General features: G+C 48.2%; 1 protein-coding gene across 5 annotated transcripts in view; it reads right to left on the bottom strand.

Annotated features, from left to right (window-relative positions):
- TLN2 (talin 2) overlaps positions 1 to 20,937 on the bottom strand; it is a 423,915-nt gene that overhangs the window by 66,377 nt on the left and 336,601 nt on the right. For all 5 annotated transcript variants that reach the window (XR_006602771.1, XM_004758776.3, XM_045067453.1 and 2 more), the window contains 6 exons: positions 20,098 to 20,238; positions 19,459 to 19,640; positions 18,267 to 18,399; positions 15,621 to 15,722; positions 11,061 to 11,231; positions 1,849 to 1,995 (listed from right to left, as the gene is read on the bottom strand). Coding sequence is in view for 4 of the 5 variants with exons in the window: in XM_004758776.3 (XP_004758833.1) it covers positions 1,849 to 1,995; positions 11,061 to 11,231; positions 15,621 to 15,722; positions 18,267 to 18,399; positions 19,459 to 19,640; positions 20,098 to 20,238 (876 nt within the window). In the remaining variant the exon portion in view is untranslated. The remainder of the gene's footprint in view (positions 1 to 1,848; positions 1,996 to 11,060; positions 11,232 to 15,620; positions 15,723 to 18,266; positions 18,400 to 19,458; positions 19,641 to 20,097; positions 20,239 to 20,937) is intronic.

Genomic DNA, 20,937 nt, shown 5'->3' with positions numbered 1-20,937 from the left:
AAATCCATCTTGGTATGCAAGGCTCAATAGCTATCGAAAAAGACTTCAAGAATCTGACTTCCACATTCCAGAGATTTTGGAACTCTTACCTATCATTAGAGTCATTTGGAAAAGTACCTTCTCCTAGGGAGAAAAAAGTCACCTGAATTTCTAATTTGTATTGAGAAAACTTGAGCTCCATTATTTAATATCCTTCATGGAAACATGGCTTACTTTCTTTTTTTTTTCTTTTAAAGATTTTATTTACCTATTTGACAGAAAGAGAGAGCACAAGCAGGGGAGCGGGAGGCAGAGGGAAAAGCAGGATCCCTGCTGAGTGCTGAGCCCGATGCAGGACTCGATCCTAGGACCCCGGGATCATGACCTGAGCTGAAAGCAGATGCTTAACCAACTAAGCCACTCTGGGGCCCTGAAACATGGCTTACTTTCAAAGCTCGGGTGTTCTGATGTCCTAAAAACCAAACACAACCACTGAGATTTCCCCAAAAGCTTTAGAAAGAGGGGAATTTTGCTCATTTTCTGCCAAACTGCCCATATTTGAGGAACGAGAAGCCCACAGCAAAAATTACCAGAGTGATCTGATGAGGCCCGTCCGGGGTGTCTAAAGGAGTCCTGGCATCCCCGCCTGGCTCATGACTCTCTCGGTCTGCTAATGACTGCGTAATGAATGCTTAAGGGGAATTATCCTAATTATAGTTTCAGGCTATCACCTCTTTATGGAGAAACCAACCAACCAATCTTCTCTAAATTAGCAATTAAAGACCACTTATTATCCTGAAAAACCATAATAATGTATTCACAATCTGACAATGGACATTTCAAAACAGGGACAAAATCTAAAATTCTTGGCGGTGCTATCACAGAATGGAAATGAGATGTTGCTGAACAATTGTTAATTTTAATGACTATCAAACTAACAGGACTAGTGAAGGATTCCTTGAGGAAAGAGCAGGAGATACTCTCCCGTCACAGTCCCTACTCATCCAGCTCAACCAACAAGGGGTCACTAGAGGATTAATGACTCTCACGTTGTCTTCCGTGCCCACTGTCTGCAAGAGTTCACTATGGGCTTTCACACATACTACTTAAGTGGTGTCTGCATCTGGCTACCAAAACCATGGGGGGGGGATTTAAAAGATTCAGAGATTCCTGGGGTGCCTGGGTGGCTCAGTCCATTAAGGATCTGCCTTTGGCTCAGGTCATGATCCCAAGGTCCTGGGATCGGGTCCTGCACTGGGCTCCCTGCTCAGTGGGGAGCCTGCTTCTCCCTCTTCCTCTACCTGCCGCTCCCCCTGCCTGTGTTCTCTCTGTCAAATAAATAAATAAAATCTTAAAAAAAAAAAAAATCCAGAGATTCCTTGGCTCAAGTCCACAGAGATTTCAATTGAATAGGGCTGGGGTAGGGCCTACGAATGTGCTCCCCATGAGTTCAAAGGAGCCACTCTGAAGACCAGACCTTGGGAATCCCTTCATTATTTCACTTTGGACTTTGTTCCCAATGACTACTCTAGGAGGTAAACAGGGGAGGTAAATACCTATTTCCATTTTGTAAGTGAAGGAACCAATGATACCTTCTCCATCGCCATTATTTTTCCCTGTGTAAAACCAGAAGACAGGGTGAGACTGGCTTCCAAAGTAATGAATGAATAACCAAGAATGAATACCATGTTGGACAGAGGATAGGATGTGTGTACGCTGATTGAAACCCTCAGGAAAAGAGGACGGTCACTGGTATCCGCTTTAACTGGCTGCTCCTTAGAGAAAAGCACTTAGGGACCACGTCTGAGGGAAACTGAGGAGGAACTGGGGTCAAGGGATAAAGGTGAGCATCTGGGAGCCCAGGTCTACCTTGCTCATGGCCTCTGCAATGGCGTCCACCATGCCTCCCACCAGCCCCACTTCACTGGCGGCTTCATTCAGTGTCACCATGATGTCATCGACGGCCTCCTTCATGAGCTGAGCGGCCTCTGTGATGGCATCATGGGTGTGCTGGGCCTGAGAAGGGAAAGCAGAAAGAGGACTGTGAAAAGTTTCCATAAGCAGAGGAAAATGGTGCTCAGTCTCCTCAGAAATCACTTCACTTCTTTTAGGTATAACCTTAAAGAAAGCACAACACAAAACAAAACCCTTATGGAACACAACAGGGATTCTGGATTTTTCCTTTTCTTTCTGTGGGTACATTTGTTTGCAAAATCACTACAAATCAGAAAGAGAAGTAGAAAAGGATGTCTTTTTATAATCAAAAGGAAAAACAAAATTGCAATATCTAACAGCATCCTATGACAGGACCAGTTTTTTTTTTTTTTAAGATTTTATTTATTTATTTGTCAGAGAGAGAGAGAGAGCAAGAGCGAGCACAGGCAGAGTCAGAGGGAGAAGCAGGCTCCCTGCAGAGCAAGGAGCCCGATGTGGGACTCGATCCCAGGACGCTGGGATCATGACCTGAGCCGAAGGCAGCTGCTTAACCAACTGAGCCACCCAGGCATCCCTGACAGGACCAGTTTTATGTTAATCTGTCTAGGATGATAGAAAGAGAATGCCACTGATTCCCAATGATGCACGCTTCCCGGTTTAATTAAGAAAAAACCAAAACCTAATATAAGGGAAAGAACATGTTCACAACAAATGCACTTCTCTTTCAAGCTGCACAACACTCTAGAATTCCCTTCCTGCAAATAAGGTTGGATTGTGGCAATGTAGTGACATAGAGGAGAAATCCATCTGTGGAAAGACGAAGAGCCTTTGGAATTATGTCAGAAATTACACTGCCACGAGCCTAGAGGGACGAGAGAGCAAAGTTCTCCAGGGACTGACATTCTGCAGGCAAAGTCTTGAGTGCTCCCAAGTTCCCTCTGACTGTAACTCAGAGATGCTCCTACACCTGCCAGAGTTTCGCAAGCGCATCACGCACCGAGGAGACACCAGGTAAATGAGTGGATGAAAGATGAAACAACGGTGGTTCCAGGCTCCTGAAAAACACCTCCAATGGGAGGCAGAAGGAGCCTAGGTCCTGCCATCAGAAAAACTGGGTTCTAGCTCTGGATCCACCTCTTACTAGCTAAGCGGTCCTAGGCGTGGCTTCCTCAGCACAATGGGAATAATTGGAACAACACTATGCAGAATTCCAATGAGATGATATGGATACCTGCAGCATATATTTATAATAAGGGCAGTCTAGGGGTGCCTGGGTGGCTCCGTCGGTTAAGTGTCTGCTTTTGGCTGAGGTCATGATCTCAGGGTCTTGGGATTGAGCCCCACATCGGGCTCCCTCCTCAGTGGGGAGTCTGTTTCTCCCTCTGCCGCTGTTTCTCTCCATGCTCGTGCACATACTTTTTCTCTCTCTCAAATAAATAAATAAATAAATAAATAAAATCTTGCGGGGAGGAAAGGAACAGCCAAGTAGCAGGCGCCTGACTTCATGTCAGGTAGTCAGCATCAGAATCGGCCCCCACACAGTGGCCACGGCTGCCCTGACACACCTCAGGGGGAGACGCCCCTTCCAAAGGCCCAAGAAACTGCACCTTCCCTCTGGTGATGAGAAGCTAAGGAGGTCAGGGAGGGAAGGTAAATGTAACTCTTTTGACTGGCTAACTGAAAGAGAGGACTTCTTTTTTTTTAATATATATTTAAAAAAATTTTTTTATAAACATGTAATGTTTATAGCCCCAGGGGTACAGGTGTGTGAATCGTCAGGCTTACACACTTCACAGCACTCACCATAGCACATACTCTCCCCAATGTCCACAACCCAGCCACCCTCTCCCTACCCCCACTTCCCCCTGGCCACCCTCAGTTTGTTTTGTGAGATTAAGAGTTTCTTATGGCTTGTCTCCCTCCCCATCCCAGCTTGTTTCATTTATTGAAAGAGAGGACTTCTAAGAGAGGCTGTGTGAGCCACAGGAACTGGCTCAGTGTGTGGAACGGAAAAGCCAAGGGAATCCAGGTCTTCTAAAATGACACGTGACAAGATGTGAAGTATGTGGACCATGGATGGTGACCTCAAGACACCAACAAAGTGTCGGGATGCAAATGCTAATTATTGACCATTAGGGCTAAAATTAACTCAGAAGTTAACAGGAACAAAGAGCCTTGAGGAACAAAGATCCCTTGATTCTTCCCACCTCAGATGGGGAGTCGCTCTCAGGACTTCTTCCCTCCACCGGCTTCCAGCCTTCTCATGGCTCCATCCTCTCCCCCTCGGCCAGTAGCCTGTAGCAGCTGGTTCTATTGTGTTCGCCTCCTCCCTTTGCCCCATGCAAATCCTAGTCCTCTTTCAGCCTAAATACAGCCTCTTCCAGCAGCCCTCCTTGGATGGCTCTCTTCTCATGCTCTCACTGGCTTTCCTTTGGATTTCTGCAGCCCTGAGAAGCAACTCTGGAGCCAGAGAGGTGAAGGCTTTAGAAAAAAGGATATGGGGAATTGAGGCTCAATACTGCAACACGACACGGCTTCTGCTCAGCTCTCTCTCAGGATATGAGCCTGTAAAGGCCTCGGCCTCTGTGTAAGGAGGCTGTGTGCTGGGCAGACTGCACAGTGAGACCGCACAGAGGTACAAAGGGCAGCCCACGGAGCCCCAGCCCCTGAGTATCTCTGTGATTTCAGCTCAAGCACCAGACCTCCGAGCAACGAACTGGCCCTCAGGTCACTCAAGCCCCAGCCGCCACCTGGTGGCAGTGGGAGGAGGTACTCTGAGTGAGAACCGGCTTGCTGAGCTCCGTAGAGCTGCAGACCCACCAGAGATCACTCTCAGATGGTACTGTTTTAAGTAACTAAGTTTTAGAATGGCTTGTTTGCAGCAACAGCTAGCTGCGACAGCCCCTGAGAAGGCCCCAAAGCCAGCTTTGGGGTCAGAGAGGTGTCTGGGTTGAAGCGGAGACCAGTATCCAGCAGAGTTGATGGGGTGAGGAGGAAAGGGAGAACACGCTTGGCAGAGGACACAGGCTGTACAAAGGTCCGGGGGCAGGAAGTATGTGGACTGTTAAGAGGAGCCGACCAGTGCACTGTATGGGAAGTGTCTAGCATGGTGCGTGCCACACGGCTCCTGCCCCCCTTCTCTCACTTCTCCACCAACCCAGCCCCCACCCCAACTAGACTGCGTGCTCCTTGCCAACAGTTGGCTCTCCTTCCCTCCAGAAGCACAGTGTTCATAGGAAATGAAGGGTTTGATCAAGTCACTGCGGGGAGTTGGGGCAAAGGTAAAGCGTGAGACATTCATTTTTACTTTACAGGTATTTCCTTTTTTTTTTTTTCCTTCTTTTTTACAAAGATAACCTTCACAGGGTGTTGGTGCACATTTCTCCTATGGAGAGGCTTGTTTAGAAATAAATGGAACCATCTGTTTCTGTGCTGCCTACCAGGCATGGATGGCAGAGCTGAGGCAGAGACCGGGCTCCTGGGCAGTCAGAACAGGCCCTGGCCCTCACTCCCTGCCCTCGAGCCCAGCCTGAGGGCCCAATGTGACTTTCAAACCAGTGGCAAAATCTCTGTTCTTGTATCTCCAGTCAGGTGTTTTAGCATCTGACAGACAGATGATGCTTCGTCCTAGGTGACAGGCAGGGCACTGGGAACAACAGCAAATACCAAAGCCTGGAACTGCAGGAAGAGCGGCCTGCTGCCACCACTCCTCAGGGACTCCTTGGTGCCAGGGACTGTGCTCATCCCCACTGTGCATGTCCCATTCACCCTCACAGCCCACTGCAAGGTGAGAGTCAGACAACGTCCCTGCCGGGGACCCCTCCGACGGTCGCCATCGGAAAATGGGAGCTTCAGCAAGAAAGCTTATGGATCTGGTGGCCAACCAAGGCCACCGACAGGTTGGCCATCTGCTGAAAGGATGCCACTGGTCAAAAGGAAGCTGAGCAGATGGCCAGATCAGGTCAAATTTCTCAGCGCTACTGGAAAAACAAACCTTAATCTAGGGAATATGCCATCTAGTTTTAGCCTCTCCCTGCTTTTAAACAAGGGGACGGCCCCCAAGTATCATGTGGCAAAGACAAGGGGCCTCAGGATTTGCTACCTCTCCCAAAGTTGGCCGGGCCACCCTTACTCAGCACTTGCCACCCGATGAGCCCAACCCTGGGACCTCACCCAGTGGGAAATGGTAAAACATGTGGCTGATTTTTGTTCTAGGCTCTTAGGAGGGAGCCTTCAAGGGCTTAGCATTTCCCAAGTGGTCAAGGACTGCTTCTGTGCTTCACAGTGGGCCCCGAGGACCTCACATTAGTTTAGGCTAAGAAGGGGACTCAGGGTGGCCTGTAGGCAGTTTCAGGATGGGAGCTGGCCACGCTGGAGAGCCCAACCATGCGATTAGGGGGCTGTGGCTTTGAGCAAAAGAGTATCAGCCTGACCTTGGGGGACAGGAGAGGGCTGCAGACTGAATCACTGGTCATCTGACTAGATTCATTCGATCCACCCTACAGGAGGAAATCCCAATAGAACTCTGGGCAGCAGAGCTGGAGTGAGCTTCCCCGGTTGATGAGGGGAGCACTAAGCTGAGAGCATGACTCACCCTTGGGACATGTTTAGGACGCCCCCAGACCTCACCTTCTGCATGGTTTGTAGCCTTTATAATAAAATGGTAGTAGTAAGTAGAGCAATTTCCTGAGTCCTGTGAATCATTCCAACAAATTATTGAACCTGAAGGGGTAGAGAGAATCCCCTGAATTTGGAGCCACCTGGTCAGAGTGAGGATGGCCTGGGAACCTGGGATCTTATGGCTGGTACCTGAACTTGGGTTGTGCCCTTAACCTGGGAAATCTGAACTGACACCAGGTAGTCACTGTCAGAATCACATGGGTTCAGGTGCTGCCCCCCACCCCCTACCCCGCCACGCAGTGGTTTTGAAAGGGAGACGCCCCTTCCAAAGGCACAAGAAATTGCCCCTTCCCTCCGATGGATGAGAAGGTTAGGAGGCCAGGGAGGGAAGGTAAATGTAACTCTTTTGACTGGCTAACTGAAAGAGAGGATTTCTAAGAGGAGGCTGTGTGAGCCCCAGGAACTGGCTCGGTGTGTGGAACGGAAAAGCCGAAGGAATCCAGAAGACATCTTCCATAGGGCCTCTGACGAGCTCTGCCTCTGTCAGACTGCGGATGGTTGTCTTGAGTATGTCAGGCTGCACAGAACTCTCTCTTAGGGATGTGAGGGAGGGAAGCTGGTAATTTAGGTTGATGGCTGATTTCATGGAATAGAGAAGGTAAAACGCAAAATGTGCAGATTGTTCACTTTGGATGACAGAAGTCTGAAAGGTGACATTTTCTGCCCGTGACCCTCTCAAGAGAGCACCTCATACAAATACGGATGAAAACAGTAAAACTGAAAGGTATGTATTTCTCTAAATCTCACTTGAAATCAGATCATCACGGGTGGCACGAAAATGTCAGGAATGCTGTAACGTTCACGTTCAAGCAGAGGGCACGTTTCTGGGCAGAAGCCGAGTGCATGTTTCTGAGCGCTGCTGGCCACGTGTCTGCTATCCCCCATGGCCTGAGGAAGGGACAAGAGGCAGGTTGTGGGGGCGGTGACAGTGAGTCACAAGACTGCTCTCTGAACTCCCTGGAAAATGTGAAGGACGCGTTCTCCACACTGGGGCATCTAAACCTACGAAAACACATCCTTGCCCTTGGCTGTCCCAGAAACAATTACCTTCCCATCTGCTCCTGTGAGGAGTTCTCTAGGCCTGCTCCCCATCGCTCCTCATATTTAAGTCACAGCCCTTAATGGGTCAGCTGAGAGGCTGTGAAGCCTCCTCCAATTACCCCGAGCCTTTCCCAGGGCCGCTTCCTCCAACTCCAAGGGCAAACCTCACCTCTACCACACAGCCGCGTCCAAATCACACACGCCGGCCACCTGAGCACACGGGTTCAGACACCCAAAGACCCGGTAGGTGCTCAATTAAGGCATCCTTAAAAGCCCACCAGCAATCTGGGAAGTGGACTCAGAGGGCTCAACAATGAGGTCATTATTTTAGATTCTGGAGGGGCTCCTTGTTACTGCTCCTCATGGCACAACACGGGAGAAAAATCAGACTCGCTTCTTTTTTGGAAACATGTCTGAAGTCTACTTCCAAGGGAGCCTTATTTCTGTATTCTAGTGCTTCAACTACAAAGGGCAGTAAAGCAGGCAGAGACATCACAGAAATCTGGAAAATGGGAGAAGGCCACGGGGGGTTGGGGTATACAAGTCAACGTTAGCAGAGGGGAAAAAAAACCCAACTGATGATTAGAACTGCCCAGCAGTGCACAGGGCTGGGTGTCTCCTGCAGAAGAAGCAGGAAGGGCCCTTCAAGGAGGATGTGGGGGGGGAGCTGGGTGGGGTAGAAGGGAGTGTGGAAGGGGGCTCCATGGGGCGAGGGTGAGGCTACCCAGCAAATGCCTCGTGATCACAGGATTCATTAACACCGGACTCTGGGGCTGCTTCTTTTCTTTTCTTTCCTTTTTTTTTTTTCTTTCCTTCTTCCCCCCTCCTCCTCCCCCCACTCTTTCTTTAATACCTACTGTGTCAGGCACATTATCTCAGTCAATCTCTATAACAGCCCCTGAGAGGTATTCATTATTAACCCCACTGTTTAGAGGGGGAAGCAAAGAAATGAAGTAATTTGCTAGCAAGAGGCAGAACTGGGATTTGAATCCAATTATGTTGGACTCCAAAGCTTATTCTCTTTTACACCACATCAGAACCACTGATGATCATTTAACTGCATTTCCTCTGCAAACAGTGACACACAACATCCTAACACACATATACACATCCCCTAAGACCTAGCAGGTAACACCTAGGAAATGTTTGTCCAAAGAATAGCACCCAAGGCGATTACGTCTCTGCATTCAGCCTCCTAAGAAAGGACCTCAAACCCAGCTTGTAGTGTTCTAGGGAGCCTGTCGGGGTCTGCAGACAGAGCACAGGCTGAATGCAGGATGCCAGGGAGGGGAAAAGACACATACACCTGTCCTGCCTTCACCACGATGTCTCAGCCTGTCCCCAGCGCTTCAGCTCAAACACTGAAAACTGTCCCACTCTCGCATCCAGCCACCATTCCCAAGCAGAGGATGTCCTGTAAAGCTTACAGTGCTGACTACACATGCTTCTGACTCTGAATTTCTTGGTATAAAACAGAATTCCACAGGGAGCTCTGAACTTGCAGTCTAAGCAGATATGCTAGTATCTTATACACCCAGTAATTCCTAATTGGAATTACTCTGCTGGGAATGAAATTCTCTCAGGTCGGGGTTGGAGCCACGTGGCAGTCAGCCCTGGAGAAAAGATAACCCAGAACTGGGTCTGGAAGGCGAGTCCTACCCCCCTCCACCTCCCACTGGGCAGGTACAAGGGGGGCGAGGCCAACTCAGGGGCACCTATCACTCAGCTATCAGGCAGACGGGCATCCTTGTTCTTCTTGTGAAATCTCACCATTTTGGCAACAAGCCTCCTTTCTTTCCCGAAGACTGAGAACAACTTGAGGGTGCTGGCTAGCAATCAGTATTTTTAGCAGCCCAAGATTTAGGCTCTTAATAGTTGCCAGATACATGACTGGAAAAACTGAACACAGAAAACCCAAGTCTAAGACATTATTTGCACTGCTACCAGAGCGGTGTTTCTCAACTCAGGATGGGTTCTAAGTCCTCACTACTTACAATAAAGCCCAAAGGTCTTACAGTGGGGCAGGGGAGAGTGGTCATGACATAGCCAAGTCTGTCTTCCCTGCTATATGTTCCACAGACATCAGACTGCACACTATTCTCCAAAGACACCACAATCCTTTTATAACCCTATACACACCTTTGTATGTGCTGTTCCTCCTTGATAGCATGTCTCAAGCCACCCTCATGTGCCAAATACTTTATTTTTGTGAGACCGACTAGCCACATGTGGCCTCTTGCCTACAGCTTTGCTTGACCTCTCTCCAGCCCTTGCTGTGGGCAGTCAGCTTCTGTTTCCAGAGGGTGTAGGCTCAGTCCTGACTCCACATCCACTTCTCTTGTGATGCGGGATGACTTCCCTAAGCAGTCTCAGTTCCCACATCTGTACCATGGGAACCTTCATACACCATGGGATTTTTTACGAAGATTAAATATCAAGAGGACATAAGGTAGAAGAGATGACATAGAACCAGCACTCAGTCAGTAGCCGTGAGCTCCAAGGATACTATTTTGTGATTCTGACTCTTACTCTAGAATCTTCTCTGCTGTACCATGTTACTGATATGAAGATCTTAGAGCTGCAACAAAGCACACTAAAAACAATACGCACATCATAGGGATTCCTACAGCTTGTAGGCAAGTATCCCACACAAATCATTCCAACCTGTGTTCCCATGGGCTGCTTAGGTGAGGACCCAGGAAGCTCAGATTGACCCCAGCACCTACTGGAAGGGACAAATAGCAGGAGGAGCCTCCAACCTCCTCTCAAGGTACCAGAACCCTGGGGGAACTTATGGCACAAGATGGTTTCACAAGTAAAACCATCACTCAGACACAGATATCATCCCTGAGAGCAGAAGGCAGGCTCTCACCATCTTCAGCCACTTCAAGGAGCTGGGTGATAAGGCATATCAGGCTGAGGAAATGTCCCAGGTGAAACTAGTAAGGGAGATTTTCAGAGGCAACTGCTGATCCAAGACAAGAGAAACACATGCCATGGGTGACCTCGTCCTACGTTTTGCATTGAACTTGAGTCTCAGGAATGGAAACAATATTTTCTGGAAGACAACTGAGCTTTGCTTTGCCCAAGTTGGGTGTCAACACTGAGCAGGTGCCTGGTAGGTATTAATTTTTATTCCTGAAATAACCACCCAATGTTTTTCTTTCCCAAGGATGCTTGCCTAGGTATTCTGTCATGGGAAAAAAAAAAATCACTTAACAAAAAGGCTTAATTAGGTATACTTCTTGACGTTCCTCTTCAAGGTTCTCCGGAAGGCCAATCAAAGATTATTTCCCACCTTTGAGTGGGAAGTCACATACTATCAACCAAGAACTGGAGGTATTGTCCTTGGAGGGACTCAATACCGAGGAATATCTGAGAGCTTCTCAGCAGCCCTAGGTGGGTCCCAGGATCCTGGACCATACCTTGGGGTTTCCTCCACCTTCCTTGGCTGCATACAACATCTGCAGGGCAGACTCTGCGAGCGTCTTGGTCTGGTCCAGCACTGTCATCTGCTGCTGATGGTCCAGAATCTTGGAGGCGACACCAACTGCAGCTAAGATCAGGGGCTCGAAGTAGCTGGCCAGCTGTGTCACCTTTCAAGACAAAAAGCCACAGATGTATCAGGTAAATCCACGTATCTCCTTTAGGGGGGTGGGGGTCCGAGACAGAATGGGAGGATGCACGGGGTGAGGTAGATATGCTGAAACTTACTTTGTTTTTTTTTTTTTTTTCTATGATTAAATGCACAATCAGGAATTAGAGCCCTCGTGTTATACATGAGCCCCTCAGACCTTACTCATTGCTCAGTTTTACTTTTAAAAGTACTTGCTCATTAACGACCTCTCACTTGCATTTTACTTCCTCTGGGGAGCTCTTTGTCTCGTCTCTCATCAGGCAGAAGTGTTAAGAAATCTGCTCTGTGATCCAGAGTTGGGTGTGAGAATTTTACAAATTTTGACTGCATCAACAGTAAAGCTTTCTAAAGAGCCAAAGATGAGCATCTTAGGGATGCAGAAGGAAGGGGAGCGGGGAGGGGAAGGGGAACAGGGCCGCGGAGAGAAGCAGCCTGAGAGCTAAGGCTTTCGAGAAGCCAATCCAACTGCCCTCTACCTTGAGCATGTTGACCTAATGTGGATTTGCAATAAAAGCAAACATGATTTCGCACCGGGGGTCTCAATGTTCTGTTCATGGTTAGTCCTGCCTGGGAGAAGAGAAAAGCCTCTCCAGCCGGTTAACCACTGTTCTCGCCTAGGCCTCCCGAGGAGGTGATGCCACGGTGCCTCTGTGCTCAGGAGAACCCACTGGCGGGGCAGGGTCACATGTCACAGACATGTCTTGGGCACATCCCATACTCCAGGCTTTCTGCTAGAGGCTGACCACGCTTCATCTGTTCCCCAGAGCAATTCTACGAGGTATATACAAATGAAGAAATTGAGGCTTAGGTGGGTGAAGTAAATTCTCCACCCCACGCAGCCACGGTGTGGAGCCGTGACAGGAAACAGGTGTCCTAGTCCCCAGCCCAGGCTCCCGCCTTCGGTTCCACGGCCCGCTACTTCTCCTTTTCAACCCAGCTCCGCTAGGGCTGTGATATTGGATTTTAGAAGCTCATTGTTTGGTATTTGTCTGTGGTTCCATGAAGTATTTAAAATAAAGTCCGAGCATACTACAGTGATACCCATCTACCCAGCATCTAGAACGTCAGCTTTTAACATTTGCTGGACCTGCTTGAGACACCACCATTAGTCTAGCTCAGATAAAACACCATGACCCTGATCACACTTTTCCATTGTGCTCCCCACAGTGTGTGCCAATTACTAATCGCTAAATTATTTCCATCAAGGGTATTTAAGTTCAAGCCTCTAGCCAGCCATTTCCCTTAATGCTTCTTCCCACGGTGCGGAGGAGGAACGGACGTGATGGGGCCGTGGGCAGGAAGGCCACATGGCATGAGCGGTGCGGTCGCTGAGTCAGAAGCAAAGCAGGGGACGGGGGGTTTGTGGGGCTGGTGGTGGCTGGGACAAGGTGGGAGTCCAAAATATGAAAGTTCATTAGTGCTAACAATGAGGCAGACCATCAGCCAGCAATCAACATACATTTACTCTTTTGTCCTCGGTTATAGTTCCTTACAGGTGGTTTCAAAGCACTTGAATAGGGCTATTGGTGGCCTTTACCGTGCTTGGTATAAATTTTAAAGGGCCTGCCTATCCTTGGGGTAGACATGATTGGTACCGAAGCACATGACTTGCTGGATGTTGGCCCCCGTCTCTGCTTCCGCCAAACACCTTTGTGTAAGACCCAGTCTGCACAACTCCAGGTGTCAGCCCGGCACATTTGCCTGGATTTCATCCTCTTCCCCTGGAAGGTCCCTAGTATCGCCATCAAAGGGAAGCACAGTGCACTGACTGACGGGTGATCAGGCTTCAGGGCTAAGGACGGGTCACGTGTTAAAGGAGTTAAGATGTCTAATGCCTTAGAATCTTACATATTTTCTAGATTCATTTTCTCCCCCAAAGATTTATTAATTAACTATAAAGAAAAAGAGTGCACACAAGTGGAGGAGAAGGAGGAGAGAGAGAACCTCAAAGAGACTGTGCGCCGAGCACAGAGCCTGACGTAGGGCTCGATCTCACGACCCTGGGACCATGGCCTGAACTGAAATTAAGAGCCACCCAGGAGTCCCCTAGGTTAACTTGTTTAGTTTTAGAAGTACATGTCATCAATGCAACTATACAACGTTGAGGGCTGCTGTGTGCTGAGATTGATTAAACACAACCCAGCTGTGGGTGGAGGCACAGTGGCCGGGTGCTGGTGAGAGAAAGCTCCAGGGTCAGGGCCACTGGATCTGAATCCTGTGGGTCAATTCCTTAATGAGAAAGCTTCGGCAATCTGCTTCCTGTTATCCGAGTTCCGTTTCCTTCTCCATACAATGGGGATTAATAATAGCACTAAGCTCCATCAGATTGTTAGAAGGGTTAAATGAGTATATATTAAAGTGCTTAGCACAATGCCTGCCATGTAGTAGGCACTCAGTAAGTGCTAGGTGTCACTATTCTTCATGGATTGTGGGTGGAAGTTTTTGAAAGGATGTTCTTTTTCCTGTACCTCGGGAGCTCAGAAAAAGTTGTAACAATTTCTGTTTTCGAGACATGACAGAATAGGAACTAGCTTTACCTGGGTTAGCACAGAAGCTGAAAGAACACAGAATTTTGAGTAGTTGGTACATGATGCTGTTTCACCAGGCCTAGGGTGGCAGAAAGGGTTGGGTGATGGCCTCCAAAACGTATGTCTGTGTCCAAATCCCTGGCACCTGTGAGTATGTTCTTACTGGGAAAGAAAGGTCTTTGCAGATGTATTTAACATCTCCAAATGATCACCGTGGATTACTGGGGTGAGTCCTACATCTGTTAAGAAGTATTCTAATAAGAGACAGAGCAAGGGAAGACAAACAGAAGAGCACAAGACGTGGCCACAGAGGCTGACGTTGGCATGAAACAGTGAAAGAACACTCAGAGGCACCAGAAGCTAGAAAAGCAAAGAACAGATTCTTCCATAGAGCCTCTGGAAACTGTCTGGCCTTGCCGACACCTTGATTTTAGACTTCTGTGAGAGATTAAGTTTCTGTTGGGTTAAGCCCACCCAGTTTGTAGTATTTGTTACAGCAGCTCTAGGCAACTAATACCTGTGGTCTGAGAATTTGCAAGTATCACCCAAGTGATCTGAAGCCGACCTGGGACCCCACCTGAGTGTCGTCATGAAGAACCGAAACCAGGCAGGGATCAATTCCCCATCTGGGACTCTCTTGGATAGAGGGCCAGAGGCCTCCTTCATCCAGAACTCTCTTTCAGAAAGTGAGACGAGTTTAGCCAAAGGGCCAAGAATAAGTTTGCAATTCAAGCGAAACAAATATATTATTTTTCTTTTGACGCCACCCATTGACATAGGAATTAATCTTCCATGCTAATACCATATGGACAGGGACAAGGATTGTTGCCCTAGAAATCTAGATATGGTTTCTTACAAAATTCCTACTGGAATCAAAAGTAACGGATGAAATGAAGTCTGGCTACTCTGTAAGGCTCAGTTCTCCACAGCAGGCACGTGGGCAGCACTCCAGCCCACCGGCTGGTGGAGCCCCGGCCCCCAGGCCAGCCCCTCGACCCTCCAAACCACCTCACACAGGCGGACAAGCCATCTTCTCACTAAAAAGCAACTCAGCCGAGAAATGAAATTTGCCACACTTTGCCACATTGTAAATCTCAAAAACCTCTCCTTAGGACCAGCAAGAAGCGTAGCAGGCCCTTCAGATGTTCCACAATGTGAAGAAGCAAGAAAGCTGATTTTCTAAAATCAATACCTGCTGCAAAGATTTTGGCTACTGGGTCTTCTGGATATGCCCATCAATACTGATGTCCGCACTGATAAATGTTAGGAAACCCTGGAGGCTGTTAGAAATCCAATTTTTGCCCTCTGTCTGCTGAGGCACAGGCTGCTGGACAAGGCAAGGACCCTTGAAGGATTTGCTAAATGAATCCCAAATAGACAAAACATTAGTCAGTACTTGGCCGATGTGGGTATGAGCTCTCAGTGGAGGGGCTCCTCTGGAGTGGACTGGAGCGAAGTTTCCAAGTTTGCTCTGCTCCCTTGCATGTGCAAACAGGCACTATTAGAAGCCATGGAAGAAAAATATACCCCTAAACACGCGAGAATGAGGCCAGCCAGCCAGGGACAAAAGACGGCAGACGGCAGACTAGCAATGTCAACGTTCGTCTCTGGCTCATCCAGTAAAGGTCAAGAGCCGCAGATGCCTGTAAATGTGCTGTTGGCTGGAAAGTCTGGCCATTGCCTGAAAGCTGTCACTCCAGTTTCTGTTTGGACTCTAGGTGAAAGGACATCCTGAGGGGGTCAGTGACCAAGCCCACGCCCCCTACCCCCTCATCACTCACGCACACCCTCAGCAGGGTGTCCCCTCCAGGGGACATTACCTTATGTCCCAGCTGAGCTGCTTCTCCCCGCGCCGCTGTGGCGATGGGATCTATGAGGTGCCCGATTTCTTGGACCACGGAAGTTAGCTGCTCCTGTAGGGCCTGATAAGGAGAGAGAGCTGTCAGATTCACCCTACCGCAATTCACCATGTAGACGTAATGATTTAAAAATAAAAAGGACCATGAGAAGGACAAAGGGGGGCCATGCAAAATGGGTACCAAGACATCCACTGTATCTATAATAGAGAAAATCTCTCTTGGGTGAACCATGTAGCCACCACTCCACCTCGCCCTTCCCAGGGACCCTCAGCTCCCCGGGGCTAGAGCCCCCACACTTCCAGTGAGTGACAGAAGAGTTTTCTCTTCCTACTGGCTCCTTCCTCACTCACACCAAACACAGTATTATGTGATGCTGCTGGTATCCTTACTTGGAGTTATTTCGAGTAACCACTGGAAATAAGGAACATTTCCCTTCCAAGAAGGGAAGACAACTTTGTTTGAATGGGGAGAGCGAACATCTGGGGAACATCCAGGTGGCTGTGTCCTCAGAACTAAGAACCCCTTCAGGGAGGAGAGGAGAGCAGGGAGGGGAGGGGAGAAAAGGGTCATAGGGTAATGAGATCAGCTCTCTGAAAGCAGGACCATTTCCCAGACAGCACACTGGCAAAGCCAGGTGAGCTACCCTGAGCTCAGCTCAGGTTCTAAGAGCACTGTATTTGGTGATGTGGGTGCAAACATCAAAAATTGCACCGCCAAGCTATTTCTGCTCAGGTTTGAGAGAACAGAACAGAACTCATCTGCCGTGCAGAGATGAGGCCAAGCATCGGATGATGCTGGAATATGAGGGAGATGGGGCATTCCCGGGTGCACATTAGCAGCTGGGAGCAGGACAGATGAGATCCTCTGTAGGACACTTCCTAGGAAATCTGCTTGATGGATTCAGGGTTAAGAGGTCACAACACTGGACATCTTAGTTCCTCCCATGCCAGCAAAGAACAGGGTAATTTCTGACAAAGCGACAATGCTCTGCTTGTCAGAAATCAGACTCTGGCCCGTGCTGTGCTGCTTTCCCTTTGAACAATGCTGCATACAGGCTGGCGGCTCCGGGCAGAGTTAGGTAATGAGAAGAGTAATCTAACCTGCCACATGGAAAACAAAGACCTAGGGATACAAAGGAAAAAGAGAGACAGAGATAGAAAGATGGAGGAAGGTGGAGAGAAACACCCAGACTTCTAAGGATCTTACTTAGTTCACTATCATCTTTCTGCTTGTCATGGGATTATATTCAAGAATGTAAGAATAGGGGCGCCTGGGGGGCTCAGTCAGTTAAGCCTCTGCCTTTGGCTTATGTCAAGATCCTGGCATCCCGGGATCAAGCCCCACATTGGGCTCCCTGCTCAGCGGGGACTCTGCTTCTCCCTCTCCCTCTGCTCCTCCTCCTGCTCTCTCAATAAAACAAAAACAAAAACAAAACAAAACAACAAAACTCCCCCAAACCCTAAAAACAAAGTATATCTCAGCACCACTATCTTATTACAGACGGCTTATTAAAATAAATGTGGTTGAGTAGGGAGCACGCACAGTTCAGGGAGGGCTTTTCTTCCTAGGGAGGAAGGGAAGAGAGAGGATATGCTTTGGATGGGTGGTGGAAGGGTGGGGGCCCGAGGGGGCGGTTCCGAGGTGCCGGTCACCTTTGTCTCTTAATCTGGGTGATAAGCAAAGGCTGTGCTCCCTCTGTAATAATTCATCAAGCTGGGCACTTCAGACAGGCCCACTGCTCTGCATGCAGGGTCCTCCTTTAATAAAAGGGTGACAAAAATCCTAACAGTCTGCCAAGGAGGAGGATTTTTCTTCTTTCTTTTCTCGACAGTGGGAGAGAGGGGCCAGGCTGGAGTAAAATTGACAGCTCTATTAATAAAAATGAGCAAGACCATCTCTGGGCCCACTGCTTAGAGACAGCGGGTGAAGTTCACTGCTGATGAATTCAGGGGCGGTAGGGGACATGTCAGTAAACAGACCATCCATATTTATTAAGCACCTCCTGAGTGTCAGGCACTTCTGACAGAGGGAAGAAGTATGAGTCAAGGGCCTTTGGACAGGTTAATAGAAAAAATCGGCAAGAAAGGGCCATGGCTCTGAATTAAAAATAGAATGCAAAGGTTTTGCAACACTGGACACTGGGTACCTTAGGACAGAACCCTTTATCTCTGAATGGACCAGACGTGTAGAGTTTAATGCTAAATACGCCCCACGGTCAAAAAATGCACTGATAAAACATGACACGGAAACAGTCAACATTTACACGCCTTGCCCTGCTCTACCAATATGTGAAACTTAGCACAGTAACCACACTTTACTGACACACTCTCATCTGATGTTGATCATTTCCCCCCCCAACTTTTAACCCTATTCGTCATTTCCATACCAGCAGCACGTGTGTTCCTTCACCAAACCCTCATTCTCTACTCAGCCTGTGCCTTAACTTCCACCAAGAACTTCCCAGGTGGGTTCCAGGAGAAGGTGCTTCAGTGACAAAATGCCAACATCAAATATTCACTGTGGTCCCACTCCCCACCCCGAGGCCCGGTGCTGACGTCATTGAGCACTTCCAGAGACCTCTGACCCGGCCACAGAGCCCTGGCCTACCTCCACAGAGATGTCGTCCCTTGTGGCCAAGCTCTGGCTGACAGCTGCCAGCGAGGCCTGCTCAATGTCCCGGATGCAGCGGTTGATACCGTCGATGGAGTAGTCACACTCTCTCTGTCCAGGCGCCTTGTCCCTGGAAGGAACAGGGCAGCTCAAAGAGATTCCTCAGGGTTCAAGTCCCACAGCTTGCCGCAGCAATGTGGGCTGGGGGCCCCTGTTTACTTTCTACCACTTTGATTGCTACATTTCAGGGGTGGATCTCGGACCCTTGCCTGGGAACACCCCTCTGCAGAGCCCATGCATTTCTTCATTTAATACTCCTGTTAACTGTATTTCTCGTGGGACGGCTATGATGCTATTCCTCATTTCCGGCTGACGATAGGCACCTGCTGATCAAGCTCTTTAGATGTCACTGGCTTAAGTATAGGACCCCTATTATTTTTATTTTTTAACAGGTCAGGGCTATTTCCAGGGCAGACATACTGTACTCTCCACATGGCATACTACTCACAAAGTCTATAGTAGGAGTTCAGATATTTAGTGGATTTCCCTTTATAAGGTATTAGGTAAGAGAATAGTGCTGCTGAGTCTGAAAAGCAATCAAAAAGCTAAGTACAGCTAAGGAAAAGAATGCATTCCATGCTGTGGGTTATTAACGCTGGTCAATTTCAGAGATGTTACACCAACTCCAACTCTGGGGATTTTTTAGGTTCATACCATCGTTAAGGAGTTCAGAGATGCTCAAGAGATACCACGGGACCTAGAATATTCTTTTTGCCTTGTTAGCAAAATAAGGTAACTTCAAATCCTGCTAATTAAACAGTGGTGTTCACTGCCTAAGCTCCTAGGTATAGACAGTGGAGTATAATGGTTAGGACTGGTATTAGGCCCGTCAGGTCAGGAGATGCCTATGGGAATACTCCCTAAGTCCTTTCTGCCTGAATTCTCTCATCAGTAAAATGGTAGCCATGTACTGTTCATGTCACAAGGTTGTTGTGATGAAGAAATAACGTAACACAGTTCCTGACACAGAGTGAGTGTTTAAGTTAGCTATCGTTGTGCCAAAGAGCCAAACGAGAAGAAGATAATAACGATCGGCTACCTCGCTGTTAAATCGAAGTCCTGTTGGGCTTATCCTCCTTCTACCCTGTTCTGATGCAGGTGCCTAGCATTTTCTGGAGGAGTAACTCACCTGATAGAAGTGATGAGACTTTTGATGGAGTCAGACACAGTGTGGGAGTGTCCAGCTAGCACAGACCAGGTGGGCGGGTCTTTGGGGTTGATGGCCAGGGAGCGCGCAGTGCGAATGAGGAACGACGAACTCTCCAGCATGGTCTTGGCTGAGACCAGGATCGGTTCCTGTGCCTGGGAGCCCTGGGAGCAGACAGCATAAGGGGCAAGGGCGAAATGCTCAGATTAAGTGAATCAGTTGGGCTCTGGAAGGTCCTGTTCTTTATCCAATCACTCCCTGTGTTCTTCAGAAAGAGATTCAGGGTGAGGAAACCATGGAGGCTGGTTCACACAGAGTCTGGATAGTGAGCACTTGAGTCCACGTTCTCTCTTAAATATCATTTGTGAATATGGCACATACCAAGAAAGAATCAGCTCCAAACCTGGACACAGAGCTTGTTCTTAACACATAAAGCTAACACATTACCACTTAAGTGATGGGCATACCCTGAGTTTCATGAACTCTGCGCACGTATTGTCATCGGCAACAATAACACCCTATAAGACAGAGCCTTTGGAGTTCTTAACTGTTCGTGCTCATTCGGTGCCACATAGACTAGCCAAAGACCCCCATATTACCTTGGTTGTGAAGATTCCCTACCTCGGAGCTGATCTGGGCAGGAATGCTGACAAACTCAGGGTTGGAGGCAAATGCTGTCAGGTTCTCCACAGCTTCGATCAAGGGTGCAGTGGCAATGCGACACTTATTGCGGTTGTCTTCGGAGAAATCCCCATCCAGGGCCTGGTGGGAGGAAACATGGAGACGTGATCCATGCAGGTGCACAAACCACTCCTGGCCACCATAGTCATCCCCTACTGGAAGAACGTGGTTTTATGGGAATACTGAAATTGTTTGGTGAATTCATTAAAAAATAAGAACTAATGGGAGAGATCAAACCATCTAGCAGAGTGACTCAGTTAGCAATCATAAGAAATCAAGTTTAATATGTGGCTCCCACAGCAGCTGACCTCAAAGTCCATAGACTTCCCATTCACATGACCTTGCAGCTGAACCATTTTCTTCCCCAATTTGGGCTCTTCCCCTCCATTTTCACTTTAAGTCTATTCCCTCCCAAATTATAAAAATACTTTACATTACATTGAACTTTCAACTTTTTCTAACTTTTACTAGATACCCCTGAACAAATAACAGAGGTGGGGCTTCTGAATCTGCCATTTTGAAATGAGCGAAGTGGAATCCAATGGGAAGGAATGGACTAGAACTACCCCCAACAATATGGACAAATCCCATAAACATAGTATTTACAGAAGCCAGACATAAAAATGTACCTAATGTAAGATACCATTTATACCAAGTCCAGAAAGAGGTGAAACTAATTTAAGATGTTAGCAGTCAAGTCACCCTTCAGAGCAGGTAAGACTAAGGGGCCCAAAGGAGGCTTCTGGGGGCTGGTCATGTTCTAGTTCTTGATCTGGCTAT

Source organism: Mustela putorius, unplaced genomic scaffold (genome assembly GCF_011764305.1).
Source record: "Mustela putorius furo isolate JIRA1106 unplaced genomic scaffold, ASM1176430v1.1 tig00003896_pilon_pilon_pilon, whole genome shotgun sequence".
Lineage (NCBI taxonomy): Eukaryota > Metazoa > Chordata > Mammalia > Carnivora > Mustelidae > Mustela > Mustela putorius.
The sequence above is the reverse complement of the archived record's forward strand: the minus strand, read 5'-3'. Positions and strand labels throughout refer to the sequence as shown.